The 21,557-nt window shown below is 37.0% G+C and overlaps 1 protein-coding gene across 3 annotated transcripts in view; it reads left to right on the forward strand.

The window, feature by feature from the left end:
• Positions 1–13,742, forward strand: part of LOC150098282 (uncharacterized) — a 709,319-nt gene extending 695,577 nt beyond the window's left edge. For all 3 annotated transcript variants that reach the window (XM_090406261.1, XM_090406264.1, XM_090406263.1), the window contains one exon: positions 10,874–13,742. In XM_090406261.1, the coding sequence (XP_090262387.1) occupies positions 10,874–11,022 (149 nt within the window). In that variant the 3' untranslated portion in view covers positions 11,023–13,742. The remainder of the gene's footprint in view (positions 1–10,873) is intronic.
• The last annotated feature ends 7,815 nt before the right edge of the window (positions 13,743–21,557 follow it).

Below are 21,557 nucleotides of genomic sequence, written 5' to 3' on the forward strand. Positions count from 1 at the left end.
AAAAAGAATCCTAGGGAGTTCTTTCGATATGTAGCCAGCAAAAGAAAGAATGATTATGGAAGGATGACATTGATTGGAGAAAATGGTATAAAGACAGCTGTTGCAGAATGTGTGATGGAGATACTTAATGAGCAGTTCATAAAGATCTTTCAATCTTGTGAATGTGACTTCATGGAGAGATTGAGAGCAGTTGATGATGTGGAGGAGAGACTGACTGTAAGTGAGCAAGAGGTGTTTGGGGGAGTTGAGTAAACTAGATGTAAATCAGGCTGTGGGACTTGATAATATATCACCTCGCATTCTGAAGGAATGTGCTAGGGAGTTGACACCTGCCTTGACATATTTTTTTAATACGAGTCTTGCACTTGGTCAAGTTCCTAAGGAGTGGAAGGAGGGCAAGATTGTGCCACTTCATAAAGGAGGTGATCGAACTCCAGCATCAAACTATAGGCCTATCTGTGTGTCAGGTTTTGTGGTTAAGTTGTTGGAGAAGCTTGTGAGAACTAGGATCAGAGTTGGGTTGACAACAACGGTATTATCTTTGATGGACAGCATGGATTTGCTGAAGGGAGGTCATGTTTTAGTAATCTACTTACTTATTACAATAAAGTGACTGCTTCCTTGGACAGAGGAGAAGGATACACTGTAATATACTTGGATTTCGCAAAGGCTTTTGATAGAGTACCTCATGATAAGTTGACAGTCAAACTAGAGCAGATGGGGTTGGATATTAGATTAGCATTGGATTGGAGACTGGCTATCTGATAGGTATCAACAAGTTGTGTATAAGGGTGCGATATCCAGGAAAGTCATTAGTGGAGTGCCTCAGGGGTCTCTTTTAGGTCCATTACTGTTTAACTTGTATATTAATGATATTGGTGAAGATTTGGATGGAGATATTTTGTTTGCAGATGATGCAAAGTTAGGACGAACCATAAAGAGTAGTGAAGATGTGGCCTTGCAAGAAGACTTGAATAAATTGAGTGATTGGGCACGGAAATGGGGATGTGAGTTCAATGTTGCAAAATGTAAGGTTTTAAAATTTGGAAAACAAATATGGGATGCAGAATTTATGCTTGGTGAGAATATATTGTTGGAGGTAGAGGAAATAAGAGATCTGGGGATGATAGTGGATAAGGATCTAAAATTTAGGGAACACATCGCCAAAATTGTGAAGACAACACAAAGGCTTCTGAGAATGACACTGACGTGTAGAAGTAGGGAGATTCTTGTTCCTTTGTATAAGGCTTTGATTAGGCTACACGTGGACTATTGTGCCCAGATTTGGTCACCGGGTTTTCAGATGAAGAGAGATGTTGGAAAGGGTTCAAAGGCGACTGACTAAGGTAGTTTCTGACCTCTGGAATGTTGAGTATGAGGAAAGATTGAGAAGATGTAATTTGCAGAGTTTGGTGGAGAGGAGGAAGAGGGGGAGATATGATAGAGACCTATAAGTTGGTAAGGGGTTGTTATAGGATCAATGGTGGAGAAGTTCTACAGAGAATAGTGGGAGATCAGGGGAGAACCAGAGGTCATCCCTGGAAACTGTATAAAGAGGGTGTGAGTAGGGGAGTGAGAGGCAGGTTTTTTTCATGCAGAGTTGTGAATGATTGGAATGCTTTGCCTGAGAGTGTGGTGTCTGCAAGGAGTTTGATTGTGTTCAAGACACGGTATGATGAGATGTGTGTGTGATAAAATCACCTCCCAGATGAGTCTTTCACTCCATGAGGTCTTGGGTTAATAATAATAATAATGTGTGGCAGCTGTTGTCACAAGTATTTCCTTAAAGTAATTGTTTGTACCGTTGATTATCACTTGAAGTATAAAAAGAAAAGAAATCTAATATATTTTAATATTATTGTGTTTAGATAATATTTATTTATTATTTATAGATTGTCATAAAAACTTCTATCGATTTTGTTTATAAAAAATGCAGACTATTTCATATTTGTGATTATAAAATATTTTATTCTTATTATTTGATAGTTAAAAAATGTTTTTCTTATGTAAGATAAATTAACACAGATGATTGTGTGCAAATATTTCATGTTTAGATCATGAAATATTTGTTTAAACTTAATAGCCTTTACAGGTTGATTGCCCCCTCATACTTTTTGATTGGCATTTGTACACAAGCTGCATTAATAAAAGTTTTTGGATGAAATACGGCTTTTTTTTTTGCTTAGCGATTCAAGCTGTTTGTTAAAATTTCCATAGCTTACCATGAATAACCTCACTTGAATGTTATATCCTTGTGAAGTGGTCATTCAGCAGTGACTCAACTATTTTATGTGATTCTGTCACCTTGTGACCATCATTCTTTCTCTAATTTGTCATATTATTATTATTACACGTCACCTCCAAGGAGTCCAATGACTCATCTAGGGAGGGCACCTGCTCTATAACTCTGTCTCCACCACTCATCTGCAACTGACCACAACTACACCAATGCCACTTACCGCCAACCACCGCCACTAGTATTTCCACAGACAATCACAAACATCCATGCCCACAGCGGGATTTGAGCCCGCAGCCTTTTGGCTGGAGAGCGATACGCTTTTCGTTTGGCATGCTCAGCGAGATTCTTCTCATAATCTTATTTTGCCTTCCTTTCCATGCTGGTCACCTTTCTCCTTATATATCCTCTACAGCATTTTCTTCTTCTGCAGCTCATGCTTAATGATATTACTCATCCATCTATCTCCTACCTGATTAACCCACCTTAACCTAAAGTATACAATTTAATATTGCTTCCTGTAAATGACCCTTAACTATCTCCCATGCACTGCTAACACTGCAGTGTTTTATGCCATGGCACAGATTTAAACTTCTTCCTAAGCCTGTCATAATCACCTGTCTTGTACTTCTACATATACCACAATGCTAATATGCTATAGGTTTCCAACTTTTTTTTGGCAGGATTGTCAGTAAAAGATTAATACACTTGATATATTGATGAACATTTTATTTTGTATGCCAGTTATTCCCTTCCCTCAAACAATTTTGAGAGAGTTTGGCGCTCTTAATCCAAACATCCTGAAATATGTTGAACCTGAGAGAATGGATTTGGGATTTTGTACATATAGGGAGATTAGTAAGAATCTAATTAGTAAGAATCTTAAACAAAATGACCCAATATTCCTAGACCTTTTACATCTACACACTTTATCATGAATTTAGAAAATTTGACCAACAAGGGTATCATTTCTTAGGAAAGAAACTAAGCATCCTTTGATTTGCTGTTGATATTGCCATCTTCTCAGTAGGATACACAGAATTTATGGAGATGATAAACATACTGAACAACACTTGAGTAGTTTGGTGAGGACTTGAAATGAATGTTACAAAAACAGAAACCATGACTAATAGTTTAAAAATTCTTCTTATTATTATTATTAGATACCTCTAGGGAGTCCAACAACTCATTGAGGGAGAGCACCTGCTCTACAACTCTGTCTCTGCCACTCAATACACCAACTGACTGCAACTACCAACGCCATCTACCGCCAACCGCTACCACTAGTATTTCCAAAGACAATCACAAACATCCATTCCTGCGGCTGGATTCGAACCCGCAGCCTTTTGGCTGGAGAGCGGATATGCTAACCACTCGGCATTATTTTGCTAGATATCATCAACATTGAATATGTGCTTGTCTGTATACTTCAACAACAGACAGGGCTTAGAAATAAAAGTTAAAAAATACAAAAGTTTATAGAATTAATTTTTAAAAATTGTATAAAAAATTAAAAAATATTTTTAAAGAAATAAGTTCAGAATAGCATGGAATAATTATTGGAAATCACTCTTCAAACTTCTGAGCCAGAAGTTTGAAGAGCGATTCTCTTTTCTTTCTTTTAAAAAAAGGAAACTACTAGATTCCATTATATTTCTCACATTAATATTGGGTCCCTAAACTTGACAAAGAAAAAGCAAACTCTTACAATATGTTAGTGAGCAATGGAGAGAAGTAATTTCAGAATTTAAAAAAAAAAAAAAAAAAAAAAAACAGAGGGTAAAAATTCAGTCATTTAGGTAGGTCAGAAAATTCTGATGTTATTCAAAAAAATCAAACAATTAAAGTGGAACTGTGCTTGGATGAAGCCAGGATGAAAGATGTCAGATGGACAGTCCTTACTACAGTTTGAATTCCCAGAGAGAGAGCAAGAAATCCAGAGGAAAGCGAAGGATGAGGTGGGGAGATGAAATCATAGGAATAACAGGAAACATCTGGATAAGAATGGTCTGCAAGAATAAAGAGTTGCAAAATTTGGGAGTGATCTTTGTACATAAGTAGGATTCAGTGTGCCGATAATGATGTATGCTGAGGAATATAAATAAGCCTAAATATTATTATTATTATTATTACGTAACACCTGCAGGGAGTCCAAAGACTCGTCGAGGAAGGGTATCTACTCTACAACTCTCTGTCTCCACCAACCACAACTACCTTCATCGTCTACACTAAGGCCACCTACCGCAGACCACACCCACTAGTATTTTCACAGACAATCACAAACATCCATGCCCACGGCAGGATTCGAACCTATCCGAACTGATTGCTCCTGTATATGACATGGTAAACTGCACATGCCATTGAAAAAAACATGAGGTTGAAACATTTAGTCCTTAAAAGTTGTAGTTCTTAAAGAACTACAACTCTTTGAAAACACATTTATTAGCAAGAGATAAAAGTATCAGCTATACAGCTAATAGAAACTCTCCGAAGCTTACATTTAATAAGTTCAAGGAATCTACATCCTATCCTTAAATATTATTTACATTTGCTTACATGTTATTAATTGCCCATTCACTTATGTCAACCATGCATCATGACATTTTGTTTGATTCTGTGGTTGACATAAGTGAATGGACAATTAATAACATGTAAGCAAATGTAAATTATGTTTAAGGATAGATTGACAGTTATAGGTTAAATAGACAAAGTGGAAAGCATCTGTCTATTTGTGATGGATATTTATTCACTTCTGTGTGAAAATCTGTGTTGATGTGAATTTCTCAATATTGCACTTACTACTATCCACACTGCTACCTATTGCATCCATTAGTTCCTTTCATTGGCTTTCCCCAACTAAACACACAACTGTCCACTAGTCATTTTCTAATTTGGGTATAAATGGAGATGAAGTGTTAGAGGTAGTTGAACTGACTAGGGAAATAATGTGTTCACAATCTTACATGCTCAGCCATAACTTCCTGCTGTTTTTTTGGACATCATATTAAGACCAAAAACACCACTGAATATTTATATAGGAAGTGTCCAAAAAGAAACTGAACTTTTCGAAAATAGGAGAAACTAGTGGCGCCACATGTTGTATCTTTTTGTTATCGAAAGCGGAAACCTTCATTAGTGTTCTGTCAACTGTTTATGACATCTGTTTCATTAGAAGCCGAGTTATATCAAAGAGTGAGAGTGTGTTTTGACGAACAGTCGGAAAATGAGTTGCAAACAGAGCTGTATGTTAAACTTGGTAAAAGTTACCGAAATGCATCAAATGCTTCAAAAAGCCTATGGTGATGAATGCTTATCCCATACTCAAGTTTACAAGTGATTTAAGTGATTTCAAAGTGATCAAGGCGCTTGAGGATGACGAAAAGACAGGCCATCCAAAAACTGGACTGAGCGAAGTTAACATCCAAAAAGTGCATGATTTAATCAAAGAAATCTCGAAATCATCTGTGTGATTGATTGAAGATGAATTGGGGATTCCAAAATCAAGTGTGCACAACATTTTGACTGAGAGTTTGGACCTTTGTAAATTGAATTCGTGATTTGTTCACCACAGGTTGACTGATGACCAAAAAATGTATCGAATTGAACACTGCAAGGACCTGATTAAAGCCGCTCGTAAGAACTCAGACTTCCTTGAAACGATCGTTACTGGTGGCGAAACATGATGTTTTGAGTATGAGCCTGAAACAAACCACCAAAGTGCTAAGCGGAGACCACCAGAAGAGGGGCATCCGAAAAAAAGTAGCTTGAAGAAGTCAAAAGTAAAGACAATGCTGATTTGTTTCTATGATTCCAACGGCATTATCCACAAAAGAATTCGTTCTGCCTGGCCAAATGGTCAGTGGTAAGTTTGATAGTGAGAATTTGTCACGTACGGCATGAATATCGTGATGCAGGCAGCTGGTCACTTTTGCACGATAATGCACCATCTCATTGTTTGAACATTGTGAGACAGTTTTTGTGTTGGATCACTCGTCATATTCACCTGATTTAGCACCCTGTGACTTCTTTCTCTTCCCCAACTTCATTTGCCGATGAAAGGAAAGCGATACGACGCCATTGAAAATGTTCAAACGGCAGTAACCACGACCCTCAGCAGTGTCCCAAAAAACCAATATAAAAAACTCATTTAACAAATTAATTGACTGTGCCAAACGCTGTATCGAAGCTGAGGGCAAGTATATTTATTGAAATAAATGATTTCAATAATTATAATTATTGACCTGTGTTTTATTTTCTATCAAAAGTGTGGTTTCTTTTTGGAAAGAGGGTGTAGAGTGTAGACTTGATAAATGGTTGTCCTTCATCTTCCATAATTCTGAAAAATTCTGAAAAAAAAAATTCCAGAACATTGTTGACTTAATCACTCTTGTGTACCATTAACTTTGAAGATGATCCTGTTCAAGAAATTGATCCTTTAACAGAATCAGTTTCATCTCTTATTGTCACAACTACAGATCGCTTTGATCCAGAATTCTGTCATTTACATTCTATCATATTCACTCCCCAAAATGAAGAGCCTTTGGAGGTATTCATTCCATTTCCTTATTCCCTCTGATTCTTTTTAGCATTTCTCATGGTATTACTTCAACTTTCCTGCCTGTAAGTTGCTTTGACATTTCTCCCTCTTGGGTTATTTCACCTCACTGATCACACACACACTTTTTCAATTTTTTTATTAATTGATTGCTTAGCATTGTTTCTGCCACAGTTCTGGAATGCATACTTCCTGACATTTCATTCACTACATATATTCTGTGACTCGTTTCTGAAATTGGTCCATTTATCATTGAGCCAAATGCTTCCATCGTCCATGCCTCAAATTGTATTTTGTTTGAATATCTGAAGATGTGATGTTCGGCATTTTGTGACCCTGAACTTATCCTCTCTCAGTATAAGTCATCATCATCAAATTCCTGATATATATACCCTCAAAAGGTGTACAGGATATGATAGTACTAAATGAAAAATTACATCATTACTAACTTCCTATCTACAATTTTCCTCCAAAGTCTGTTATCTGTCAAGACTCCAACATTATCAGATCTCATATTTCTATCTTCTAAGATACTTTTTACTGTGACAATCCACCTATATCTTGGTCTTCCTCTGGGTCTTTTTCCTGCCAACCTGGCAGAGAACACTTGTTTTGCTAATCTTTCTTCTCCCATTCTGTTTAAGTGACCATACCACCTGAGATTAACTCTGCTAACACATTCCTAGATGCTGGCAATGTCAAGTTCTTTCCTAATATCCTCGTTTTTAATATGATATTGCCATTGATGCCATCTGTTTATACCCCTAATCCTTCTCAGGATTCTCATATCTGTGGCCTATAGTCTTTGGTCAAGTGTTTTACTTCTAACGCAGCTCTCAGATCCATAAGTTAAAATTGGGTTGAATTAGTCTAGTGGCTTTGCACTTCACAACCATATGCCTGGGGAAGGAGTGTACCAGGTTCGATTCCCGTCAAAGACGTGAGGAACTTGAGGATCTTCCTCGGGCATAACCAAGTTAGCTGGTCTTGTTCGTGGGCAGTAGGGTTTTTTCCGCCAGTTTATCTGGTGTTTTTCATCCCGCAAGCAGGCAAACTGGCCCCGTGAACATACCCTTCTACAGTTAAAAATATATCCCCCCAGTGGTAGACTAGGCGACCGGTTGGTTGGGAATGATACTAACATGAAATCGCATCTAAGTAACATGCAGACCCTGCATAGGAAGCGGGATTAACGCATAGTGAAAGAAGAAGAACTGTGCTGTATACAGCTAATTTAGCATTTTAGCTAATTTCTCTCTTATTCCATATGAATTTTATTATTATTATTATTACAGAACACCTCCAGTGAGTCCAAAGACTCATCGAGGGAGGGGGTCCTACTCTACAACTCTCCGTCTCCACCAACTGCAACTACCTTCATCATCTACACCAATGCCATCTACTGCCAACCACAACTACTAGTATTTCCACAGACAATCTCAAACATCCATGCCCATGGTGTGATTCGAACCCGCAGCCTTTTGGCTGGAGAGCGGATATGCTAACCACTCAGCCGGTCATTTATTCAGTTAACTTCCCCATACCAGTTTTGTTGATTTTGTTGTCTATTTCCATATTTAATTTACCATCTTCACAAAAAATCGTGCCTAAGTAGCTGAAATGTTTTACTTGTTCTATAGATTCTCCATTCACATTGCAGTTGATATTTTCAATTTTTCTGCCTATTTTCATTGTCTTTGTCATGCTGCCCTTCATACCATATTACAACAGTTATTCACTTTAGTCAGGGAATCTTGCAGACTTGTAGGGGATTTATTTAGAAGTATAACGTCATCTGCATAGAATAAAGAGCTGAGATTAACATCTCCAATTTTGATATTAGGTTTAATACCACTTTCCTCCATAATGTTTATCCATATAGATAAAAATATAACAGAGGGGATAATGTACAACCTTGTCTGACACCAGATTTAACATTAAACCACCTTCCTCCACTATCTTCAATTCTAACTGCTGACTTACAACTCAAATAAAAACTCAGTATTGCTTGATATAATGCCCTATTGACACCATATAAGTGTAGCGTTTCGAATAGCTTCTATCTTGGCACCTTGTCATATGCCTTTTCCAGATCTACAAAACTTAAATACAAATCTTTGTTATATTCCCATGATTTCTCAACTATCTGTTGTAAAGTTAAAAATCTGATCTTGACAGCCTCTATTTGGCCTGAATCCAGCTTGTTCTTCACCAAGCTTCTCTTCCACAATCCTTCTGAACTGTTTCTCAAGTATACTTTTATATATCTTACCAGGAACACTGAGTAGAGAAATACCTCTGTAATTCTAATGTTCAGTTTTATTTCCCTTTTTATATATGGGTACTATGAGAGCTCTACTCCAATCATCTGGAATTCGTCCCTCTGTCTAGGCCTTCTGAACTATGCAGTGTGGCCACTGTAAGACTTTTATGCCTCCATACGTGAGAATTTCTGGTCGAATATCATCTATTCCTGCTGCCTTTCCACATTTCAGACTTTTGATGGCTTTTTCTACTTTAAGTATGGATATGTATTCCTGACTTCATGGCTGGTCAGTGTGCTGTCCAGGCAATTTGCAGTGATAAGAGCACCACTGTGCTGTCATCACTGCTTGTTTCATTTAGCAATTTTTCAAAGTAATTACTCCATACTTCAAGGATATCTTTTTCTCCTGTTTTCATGTCACCTTTATCATCTCTAATTTTACAGCACTCTTTCCTGCATTTCTGAGCTTCTTCAACAACCTCAAGAATATCTTGCCACCTGCTTGATATTTTATATGTTCTTACCAAAGTCCTCCCATGACTTTTGTTTAGCTAGTTTTACATAGTGTGTTGCTTTCTTACATTTGTTGTCTCAGTGTAAGTCTTAGCATTGAAATGTTTTAGGATAAAGTTCTAACAATTCTTGAAACAGTCATTGCTCTCAGCTGCATTAACTAGCATAATATAAACTGTTATTAATTGTATTTTGCCTTATCCAGTTTTAATGGATAAGGCAAAATACAATTAATAACAGTCTATCTATATCCCTGCTTTTATTTTCTTTCCGAAGAAGGAAGCAGTTTCCTTTGCTTGAAAAAATATATCTAGATCCTCTTCTAAATGCTTTTATAAAATATCTGGGTTTTTCTTCCTCTTTTTTTCTGTTAATCACCTGTCTTAAATTCTATTCACTGAATCCTGCTCATTTCCTTTCTCTATCATCTTTTAATGCTTTCTTTCTTTTAACTTTTTTTGGCATTCATATTTTAACCATTTTTGTTGTTGCTGTTATGATATAGCAGTCAGTTGTTTAAAAAATGTAAATATGCTGGCCTGGGTTGGCCAAATGGTTAGCATGTCTGCTCTCCAGCCAACATTGTGCAGGCTCAGATGCCACCACGGGCTGGAATGTTTGTGATTTTCTTTGGGTGCTAGATTGCTAGATGAAATTTCTTGGTATGAGAAATTTGCTCCGTTTATTGGAAGCCTGAAATGGCCTGAACAAATTTCATACGTCGTCTCCTAGATTTTCTAACTATTCATTCACCTACATATTAATGCACCGTTACTTTATTTTTACTCCATTTCTTTGCAAAAAAAAAAAAAAATTTTATGTATCATGAAACAGAATCTATAAGAACACAAGAGGCTGCTGGTGACCGTCACTGGTTCTACAACCCTGACTCTTTAAAAACTTCTGCCAGTCAGCATTATTCATTGTTAAATTCCTCAAATTTTCATTCCCTGAGCCTTTGTATTGTGGATAACTCAAATTTTCCCTATTTCAGTTTAGATTTTGTAAATTTTTCTTTTTCTTTCTAGCCTCGTACTGAATACCTTGTAACTATTCTGTTATATGCATTGTATATTGTATTTATTATACTTAAATATGTACTTAATGATGATAATAATCTACTAGAATACATTTCAGTAATACATTGTCTGCACAGCATAGTTAAATCACAATTAGAACTAGAACGAACTCTTGGAATTTTTTAATATTTCTGGGATAGCCTGTTTTATATGAAATTAGCTTGTTTTTATCTTTCTTTTAAAAAACTGTTTTTTTTTTTTTAATTATATACTTCACTATGCAGATGATATATTTACATCATCATCATCAACGGGACCTAGATTAAATCTAACAGGAATGAAGAAAACAACAGTAACTAGAAAAACAATGCAGAAAATGCCATCAACTTCAGATAAGTTTGAAGATCCTCTGCTTGGAAAGTCATCCCATTAATGTAAAATTTTGTAAATAATTGTTCATTTTAATATGACATCTAATGTAAATGTAATTTTTTCATAATTAATGATTTACATATTAATAATGATAAGTTTTGCCACCTTACATCATTAGTTAACACTTCTCCCCAAATAAGATGAAGTTTATTACAGTATCATTTTTGTATATAAAAATTGCTATATTTTAATGTGTATATTGTAACTTTTTTTCTTTTTTTGTATTTTATTAGTATATTTGAAACTTCTGTTTTGCTCTGCTTAAGTTCAAAAATATGTTAGCATGAAATTTCTGTTTCTAATATTAGAGATTTTATGAAACTAAAAGATGCTTTAATAAATCATACTTGGCAAGAAATTATATCAAATAGGAAAAACTTTCTACATCTATAAAATGCTTGATTATATTTCACTGTTAATACTGTATAAATTTCTTCTCCAAAACTTGTGTATATAAGTTTTCAAAAGAATCTTGTGTTCTTTATTATTATTATTATTATTATTTAGGCCTCCAAGGAGTCGAAAGACTCATCATGGGAGGTCCTTCCTAGGAAACACAAGTCTATCAAGTCTCATCGTGGGAGGTCCCTCCTAGGAAACACAAAGTCTGTCATACCACTCCTTAAACTTATTGACCATTCTTGCTCTCACCACTCTATCAGGCAATGCATTCCACGGCTCAACCACCCTTCATGCAAAGAAACCACTCCTCACCCTCTTGCTCACAGTTTCCTTTCGTAACTTCCAGGGATGGTCCCTTGTCATCACTCCTTCCCACCGTTCAACCAAGCGAAAGAACTCCCCAGTGTCAACCCTGTAACCACCTCTCAACAGTTTAAAAGTCTCAGTCATATCACCTCTCCTTCTTCTGTCCACCATACTCTGCAGTCCACATTCCCTCAGCCAATCCTTATAACTAACATTGTACAGTCCTGAAACTGTCTTTGTTATCTGCCTCTGTACCCTTTTCACAGTTAATTTATCCCCTTCAAATCCTGTGGACCAAATCTCAGAACAGTAGTCTAAGTATGGTCTGATCAGGGTCTTATACAACGGAATAACTCTTTTATCTCTGGAGGTCAGCGTCCTTCTCATTATTGCAGCAATCCTCTGTGTTACCTTCATTACCTTTCCAATATGTCCCTTGAATTTCAGGTTTCTATCAATCATCAATCCCAGATCTCTTGTCTCCCCTGCTTCCTCCAGTATATCTCCTCCAATAGAGTATGCAGCGTCCCATCGATGTGTCCCAAACCTCAAGACCTTACATTTTGCTGCATTGAACTGACACCCCCACTTATTTGTCCATCTGTCTAGCTTATTAAAATCCTCTTGCATGACTACCCTACCACATCTGTACTATTACTAATAACCCTTCCCAGCTTCATATCATCTGCAAACAACTGAATATCCCCCTGCAATCCACTGACAATGTCATTGATATGATTTTAAACATTATAGGTCACAGTACTGAGCCCTGTGGGACCCCACTTGTAACTATCTGCCTCCTTGAAACTGCACCACCATTCACAACTCTCTGATACCTATCGGATAGCCAATCTTGAATCCAGTTGACCAACCTGACATCCAAATCCATTTGCTGCAACTTAAATATCAGCTTATCATTTGGCACCCTGTCAAATGCCTTCGCTAAATCCAAGAAAATGGTAGTATATATGCCTTTCCCTCATCTACTCCTCTTGTAACTTTATTATAAAAGGCTAGCATATTACTAAAACAAGAGTGCCCCTTTACAAATCCATGTTGACTCTCACAGATAACATTACCCTCATCTGCCCAATGTTGTATACGATCCCTAACTAATTTCTCAGAGATCTTAACAACTACTGGTGACACACAAACTGGCCTATAAGACACTTCCAGTCTGCTACCGCCCTTATGCAACGGCACTATCTTACCTCCTTCCATTCCCTGGGCACCTTTCGGGTAGCCAGACTTTCATTGAAAAGTCAGGTCAAAGGAGCTGTCAGTTCCTTAGCACATTCTCTCAAAATTCGTGGTGAAATACCATCCAGTCCCATAGCTTTACTGACATCCAGAGTACTCAGTATTTGGAACACGTTCTCTTCCTGTGCCTCTAAACCTCGAACCTGCCCTATCCCTCTAGTATTAAAATTTACTCCTCCAGGATGAAATACACCAATAAAGTGTTCATTGAACAACTCCACTATGTAATCTGCATCAATAACTCTATTGTTATTTTTATCCTACAATGTCATTCTTCCACAATCATTTCTCCTCGTACTGGCCACATAGCTAAAAAAATTCCCTAGGATTTTCTTTGGATATTAGGATTAATCTGTTCTCATATTCCGGTTCCCCTTGCTTACCATACTAGTCACTCTCCTGGCCTGTGTCTTATATTCTTCATACATCTGCTCTTCATCTGTCTCCTTATATCTCTTCCATAGCCTCTTTTTCACACAGGCTCCTGTTTGTTGTTGTTTGTCATCAACTTTACTCCAAATCTTTTTAAGAAACCAGACTCATAATAAATATGAACATCAATTCATTAGTGTCAGTCTTTAACAAATTGTTGGAAAATCTTTATGTAAATGTGTCATTAATGTTGCCAAAATGCTGCTGGAAAATTTACCTGTGATAATTATAAATGCTGTGGAAGATACCAGTAGTTTGTGTTCTAATTTAAGGATTTTTTTATCATTATTATTTTAAGAAATAAAAAGCAGCTGTTGAAACGATATTTTTCTAACTGATGAGAAAAAATTGCAAGAAATGAATTTTTGACATGATATAAGCTTGAACATTTCACATACCCAGTGTCCAAAATATATTCAAGATATCCGTATACTAAATGGAATCCACCTGCATGTAAATGGCACAGGTATTCAGGAGCTATAAATAAACAATATATTCCTTCTGAAGACTGTATTTGCATTCTCCTTCTGGAAGGAAATTATTGTCTATTCATAATGGACAAATTTCTCAACCTGAGAAGGGAATGATTGGCCTGCTAGGCTAGTCATATGCAATAATGTCTCATATTATTGAAAAATACTGCAATAAACATAAATTATCAAGTAAAAGATATGGTTAAGGATACATTGTGGTTGGTCAGTGAAATTGGTGCTCATGTGAAATTGATGATTTTTGTCTGTTTTATTGTTTTTCCCTTTTAGGATTAGTGTTTTATATTTGTTGGTGTGGATTTTAGTGTTTTATGACATATTTTTGTTGAGATATTTCATTAATAAGTATAGGTTTAAACGGCACCAAAAATGCCCAAGAAATGAAATCCCAAGAAGAGCATTGCAGGCATGAACAAGAAGGTTAGCCTGCTAACCGAGGTTATTGGAGATATGGAGGAGGTTAATGAAAATGAATTAACCTCCAAAATAGCGAAAATAAAGTTGATCATCAGAAAGATGATGTGGAAATTACAAAAACTCAAGAGGCTTTTAAATTTTTGATAGGTTGCCACATGATAAGTTGCTGTACAAGGTGGTTTGGAGTAGATAGTATATTGTTAGATGGGTCGGAGAATGGCTGTCTGAATGATGCCAGCAGGTTGTGTATGATTGAGCAATGTCTCAAAAAAGGAGGGTAACCAGTGGGTTCTGTTCTTGAGCTCCTGCTGTTTAACTCATTTGTAAACAATATAACCTGTGGACTGACTGGGGATCTTCAGTTATTTGCTGATGTTAATTTCCTTCAGAAGGATTTAAATGGACTTTTTACTTGGACAAAGGAGTAGGGTTATAAGTTTAATATGAATAAGTGCAAGGTGTTGTATTTTGGAGTGCAGAAATATACTGCTGTGCACTATATCAATGGTGTTGTACTGCAGGAAGTGGGTGAGATTAGAGATTTGGATGTGATGGTGGACAGCAGACTGAAATTTAGCTGGCATATTGCCAGTGTTGAAAATCCTGAACGTGGTAGTGCTGCCATGATAAGAAGTACTCTAACATGTAGTGTTAATGTTGACAAAGTGGTTGTGCCACTGTATAAAGCTCTGGTCAGACCACACTTGTACTGTTGTGTTCAAATCTGATCACCTGGTTTTCACTGCGATGTGGAGACATTGGAAAGGTTCCAGAGAGTGAATGACTAAGACGATGTCAGGACTTTGGAATGCTAACTATGGAGGGAAGTTGAAAAGATGTGGATTACATAGTTTGGTGGATAGGAGGAAGAGAGGTGATATGATAGAGACATTTAAGTTAGTAAGAGGATTTTATCAGATTAATCTAGCATGGAGAAGGTGAGAGAGGAAGTTATGTAAGAGTGTGGTGTGAGGAGTAGATTTTTTACATGGAGAATTGTCAGTGAATGAAACACATTACCAGAATGTGTTGTTAATGCAAGAAGCAATAAGGATTTTTAAGATTCTATATGATAAATATGTTGTCAGTTGAATGAACCTCCCACAATGAGTCTGCCGACTCCATGGAGGATGTAATAATAATAATAAAAAAAATGACCATAGGGAGAAAGAAAAAATTAGCAGCAAAATAAGAAACAAAGCACTTAAACAGGTAAGTCAGGAAGTAACAGAAATCAGGTAAGTGATGTTGTTTGTAAAAAGAAAGATGTTATTTGGTATGGTGACTTTATAAAAAAAACATGCTGTCGATGAGCGAGAGAGAAACTTAAGAATATAAAAGAAACAATTCAAAAACAGAAAAGTGAATGAGATTGTAATTGTACTTAACTAGTGATAAGTTTAGTATGAGAGACGACATGAAGTTGTCGGAAGAGGCGAGAGTGAAGTGTGAGAAAGTGAATATCCTCAGTATTTTACCTATATATGATAATAAAAATGAATTAAGAAGCGTTATGATGGCAAACAGTTCAATGCAGAGGCTGTACAGAAAGAATGGTGTGAGTTTTTGGATGTGTGGAGTGAGTTTAAGGGAAGGTTGGAGTAAAACTCGGACTCGTGGTGAGTGGTAAAGCTGGTGAAAGTGCTGATCATTACGCAGAATGAATGCTCGCTGAGATTAGCTGCTAAACCTTTATTGACATGAAACACATAACAGCTCATTACAAACGGATAAAAAAAAAAAAAAAGACATACATTCACAATTAAATGTCGCCATACATACAGAGCGTACACACACACCGCACTGTTCTTTATCAAAACCAAAACTAAAATGTTTTTCTTCTCACCGACGTTCCCTCCGCGAAAACAAATGACGTCAGTCGCGCCTCCTCGCCGCCAGTACACAGTTTGAAGAGAACTCGCAAGCCTTCTTATAAAAGTCCTTACAACTCCCTTTGGGGGAAGCACATCCATCACAGGAGTGTCGATGTTGCATCTAAAAGAAAACTCAGGGCGAGTAATTGACTCTAAAATACAAGAAATGAGGTGAGAGCTTTATGGTGCGATGCAGCTCCCACAAACAAAAAAAAACTATATAATCATCATTAACTAAACATCAAGAAAATATATAATCATTATTAAGAAAACAAGTCAATAACATTAATTAATTATATCAGTTTTTAATCTGGAAAGGGCATCGGCGTTACCATGACTACTACCTCTTCTATATGTAACGGTCATGTTATAACGTTGTAGGGCTAAAGCCCATCAGGACAACTTGGCACCATGAGGGGGCACTTTTAGTTAGATAGGTCAGAGGGTTATGATCTGAAATTATCTGTATTTCAGCACCAAATATCCATGTGTCAAACTTTTTCAACGCTTCCAAGACACAAAAAGCTTCCCTTTCAATGGTTGACCATTTCATTTGACAGGAATTTAGTTTCTTACTGAAGAAAGCAATGGGCAGTTCTTTCCCTTGTTTGTTGTTTTGAGCTAAGCATGCACCAATTGCTGTTGCTGATGCATCCGTATACAACTGGAACGGTTTGTCGAGATCTGGAGTATGCAAAGAAGGCATTTTTATAAGCTCTTCCTTGAGTTTCATAAACGCTTCATCAGCATCAGTAGTCCAAGGAATATTGTTTGGGACACTTTTCTTGGTCAGATTTGTCAGCAGTAATACAATTTGGGAGAATCGTGGTATGTAATCATGGTAGTAGCTAGCCAGCCCAAGTGGACTTCTTACTTCCTTCTTTGTCGCTGGTGTCGCTAAACCTTTTATAACCTCGACCTTCTCTGGGTCCGAGGAATGTTGACCGGATCCAATCAAATCACCTAGGAATTTCACTTGATTTTTCCCGAATTCGCATTTATCTAGGTTAACCATTAAACCCACCTCTCTTAATGTTTTGATGACATCATCTATATGGGTGATTCGGACCATGTTTTTGAAAATATAGCCAAATCGTCGATATAAGATTGGCAGTATGCCTTATGAGGAGCTAGTGCTTTATCTAATGATTTCTGGAATGTGCTTCCAGCGTTCTTCATTCCAAACGGTAAAACGTTCCATTGATAGTGACCAGAATGCGTCACGAATGCAGTGAAGGGCTTTGCTTCCCTTTCCATAGGGATTTGCCAATATCCCTTGGTGAGGTCAACTACAGTGATAAATTTTGCTTGTCCTACCTCAAATAATAAATCTCTAGCTATTTTCATTGGATAAGCATCTGGAATAGTAAAACTATTTAGCAATCTAAAGTCAATGCATAGTCTGACACTTCCATTTTTCTTAGCCACACAAACCACGGGATGAGCCCATTCACTGACACTTGGCTCAATGAGACCCATATCTAACAGTTCTTTGATTTGTCGATCTACTTCCTTTTGTAGAGCGATTGGCACCCTATAGGGTTTGAGTCTCTTAGGGGAACAGTTCTCTGTAATTTTGATGGAGTGTCCGTCAACTTTGGCATGACCAGGTTTGGAACTAAAAACATCTGCATATTTCCGGAGGATGTCAAAAAGTTCTTGTTTTTGTTCTCCTGTCAAGAGAGCTTTCATATCCTCAAGGTGTTTCCTAATATCTTCAACTGATTTATTCATCTTGTCAGCGGGTGCATAGTGGAGTGTTCCAAAATCTTCATCTCGTTCGAAAACTAGACCGACATGATTGATTCTTTGAATATATGGTCGAAGCTTATTTATGTGGAGCTCTCTGATACTTTCATCCTTCATCTCAACCTTCGCAGAATGTGGTCTAGTAAGTTGGACGATTGTAGCAGGTCCTGTCCAAGTATTTAGAAGCTTATGAGAGGATGAAGGTAACAATACTAAAACCTTTTCACCAACAATGAAGGATTTTTCTACGAAGATTATATCTGGAGGAGTATTGTTCTTGAGACCCTTTGGCATTCTCAGATGCAATTTCATGAGCTTTTCTTAGATTTTCAAGCAGCTCTTGTAAATAATTTTCAACCGAGCGAGAGGCAGTGGTTGAGATGACTCGTCCACCAGTCCAAATTTCCTTTAACAAAGATAAGGGGCCTGGAGATAATCTTCCATATACCAACTGGAAAGGTGATAACCCAGTAGTGCTATGTGGTACTTCTCGGTATGCGAATAGAAGATAGGGAAGATGTAAATCCCAGTTTCTTCCATGTTCCTGTATATTCTTATTCATCATCTCTTTTCAAGTTCTGTTCCAACGTTCAACAGCGCGTGGAAAAATGTGGAGCTATGCCTAGCAAATCTTCAAAAGCTTGAGTGAGTTTAGATGTAAAATTCATACCTTGGTCGGTACAGACCATTTTAGGAAATCCAGTCTGAGTAAAAATCCTCATCAGAACGTTACATGTAGTTTTAGCACTTATTTCCTTGACAGGTATGGCTTCGGCCCATCTAGTGCATAAATCAACAGCACATATTATAAATCGATGTCCTCTTCCAGATGGAGGTTCTAACGGTCCGATACAATCCACGCTCCATACCTCAAACGGAGTTTCTGGTCTGACGATAGGTCGTATGTGGATTCTATCTCTATATGTAGCAGTCCTTCTCATTTGACATTCTTTGCAGCTTTCGCAGTATTTTTTCACATCTTGTTTAATGGTAGGCCAAAAGAATGAGTACTTGATTCGCAGACGGGTTTTCTTTTCGCCGAGATGGCCAGCAAGCGGGATTTCATGTGCCGTCTTTAAGACATTTTCTCGTTTCACACGCGGTAGCACTACTTGTCTAATATTCTCACCACAAATATGTTCATTATGAAGCAGAACCCCATTGTCAAACGCATAGGAATTTTCCCACCTTGCTGCCCATTCAAAACACCTTCGAAGCATCTCATCATCCTTTTGAAGTTTGCCGAATTCGAACTTTGCTTTTTCTGGTATACACACTCTGTTTCTTCACCTGGTTGAGACTCTATTGTACTTACGGCCAATACTGTACTGGTTATTTTTGAAGGCATGTCTTTGTCTTCATCATCTTCTGACCGTTTATCACTTAAATCTTTTGATTTCAAAACCGGTGTCTCAGAATGATGACTACTCTCATGTAGCTCGACGCTTTCGACCAGCATTTCATAGGCAGAGGAGCTCAGTAGCAGATCGGTAACCAGTCTTCTTTGAGACGGTACAGATGACTGGAACATTACCATGTAAATTATCATCAATTTTCATTTCAAAAATCCGTAGGGGTGTTGTTTCATTTTCTCCGAAAGCAGAAGATATTTCTATCTTACTTTCTCCATCATGGGGCGTATCTGCCACTAAATCTTCGCGCACTACCGATATTTGCGCTCTCGTATCTATTATTCCATTTAAAACCCTACTTCCACATTTGATTTTGACGACCTTCAAATCATCTACGTCTCGATTGATGTCCACTGATTTGGATACCGGAATGGAAATTTTGGCAGTCAATACACCTGGTTTATCATCATCCCCAGTGGTAGAAGTCTAACTAGGTTACTGTGTGCTGTAACAGGAGTACCTTTTGATTGACTATTTTTCATACAGAACTTGGCGATATGGACCTTCCTTTCTACAAGTAAAACAAGTTGGTTTGTAGTGAGGCTTGTATGAATCATCATTTCGCCGCTGCTGGTACCATCTCGGTGGACTTTGAGAGGGAGATAATGACTTATTCTTGAATGTTCGTTCAGGAGGTGGAGTATAAGGTCTAAACTTTTCAGTAACCTTGTCCTTCGGAATAGCTCCGCTGGGCTTCTTCGATGTACTACGAACACTGCCGTATTCGTCCAGTCTGTCAGCTAACTTGGTTGGAAAAACGAATTTTTTCCCAGTCGTCTAAGAGATGTTCTCTCACTTCATGTGGTACTTTCTTCTTCAGTTGATCCGTAATAATTAGATCTTTTAATCCTTCAAAATCCTTGATATCAAGGCCACCAATCCACTCTTCGAAATAATTAGTTATTTCATAACAGAAATCCCTCCAAGATTTTTCAGCAACCTTTTGGTGCATCACAAACTTTTTTCCGAAACTTTCAGGACTCAGTTTAAATCTCTTTAGTAGAATTGTTTTAATATATTCATAATCTTCACAATTTTCTTCTGACTCTCTACCAATTATTTGGACAATCTCAAATGGTAACAAAGTCAAGAGACATGATATCCAGGCTTTAACATCTATTTTGGTTCTCTTAGCTTGTCTTTCAAACAGGGATAGGTATATCACAATGTCATCCACTTGTAATCTAAACCTAGGCATTAGCTTAATTAGTTCAAGACAATATGGTTTATTTCACTGGATACTGGAGTTGAGGTTGGTTGAACACGCGCTTCAATTTCCAGTTTCTTCAACTCGAACTCCATTTGTTCTCTTTTCTGTTGGGCTTCTAGTTCTTCTTTCTTCATCAGTTCTTCCTCGAGTCTGGTACTAATAATCATCTCTAACATCCCTTTAACAAATTCTTCTTCATAAAATTTACTTTCCGTAATAATCCTTTTAAGGTCTATCACTTTCATTTCAACAGTTGGCTTCTCTCCCAATTCTTCAGCCAATTTACGTAAATCTTCCTTTCTACCTTTAGTTAAATAGGCCATGGTGCTTAACAACAGCTCTCTTTACTGATAAAAAAAAAAAAATCACCCTTTAAAAAAGAATCAATTGTAATTTTATTTTTTTAAATGCCCAAAAAGAGATGTTTGGCGATTATGGGACTCATGATTAAATTCAACATATCATTTGTAAACATAGATAAATCTTACAATATTATCAGATAAAACTTCAACTACACAATTTACTACAGTTTCAAATACACGAATATATATAAAAACAAAACCAAAACAAAAAATCAGTTTCGATTTTACACCACTACTATACATAACTTAAATCTCGAAACAGAACTATCAAAACAGTATGCAAAAATGAACTATGATAACACTGTCATGTTCTTTCTCTGGCGAGATATCAAAAGTACTGACTGTTCCAAGATGGAACAAACTTGCAGAACAGAACAAAATAAATTTAAAATGAAAAAAAAAAAAAAACAACTTCTGAATTATCTGGGACGAAAATATAGCTTGAACACTGCCGTGTTTTTCTTTTATCCAAACTACTGTACTACTGTTCCAGGATGGAACAAAACTTGAATATTGATGTATTCTTTCTCTGGTGAGAAATCAAGCTCCTACTGTTCCAGGATGGAACAAACTCCGGACACCGTTTTTTTTTTGTATTAAAACAGATTTTCGCCCAAACAA

This window comes from Typopeltis vanoorti, chromosome 16 (genome assembly GCF_054136105.1).
Source record: "Typopeltis vanoorti isolate ZY-2024b chromosome 16, IOZ_Tvanoo_1.0, whole genome shotgun sequence".
Lineage (NCBI taxonomy): Eukaryota > Metazoa > Arthropoda > Arachnida > Uropygi > Thelyphonidae > Typopeltis > Typopeltis vanoorti.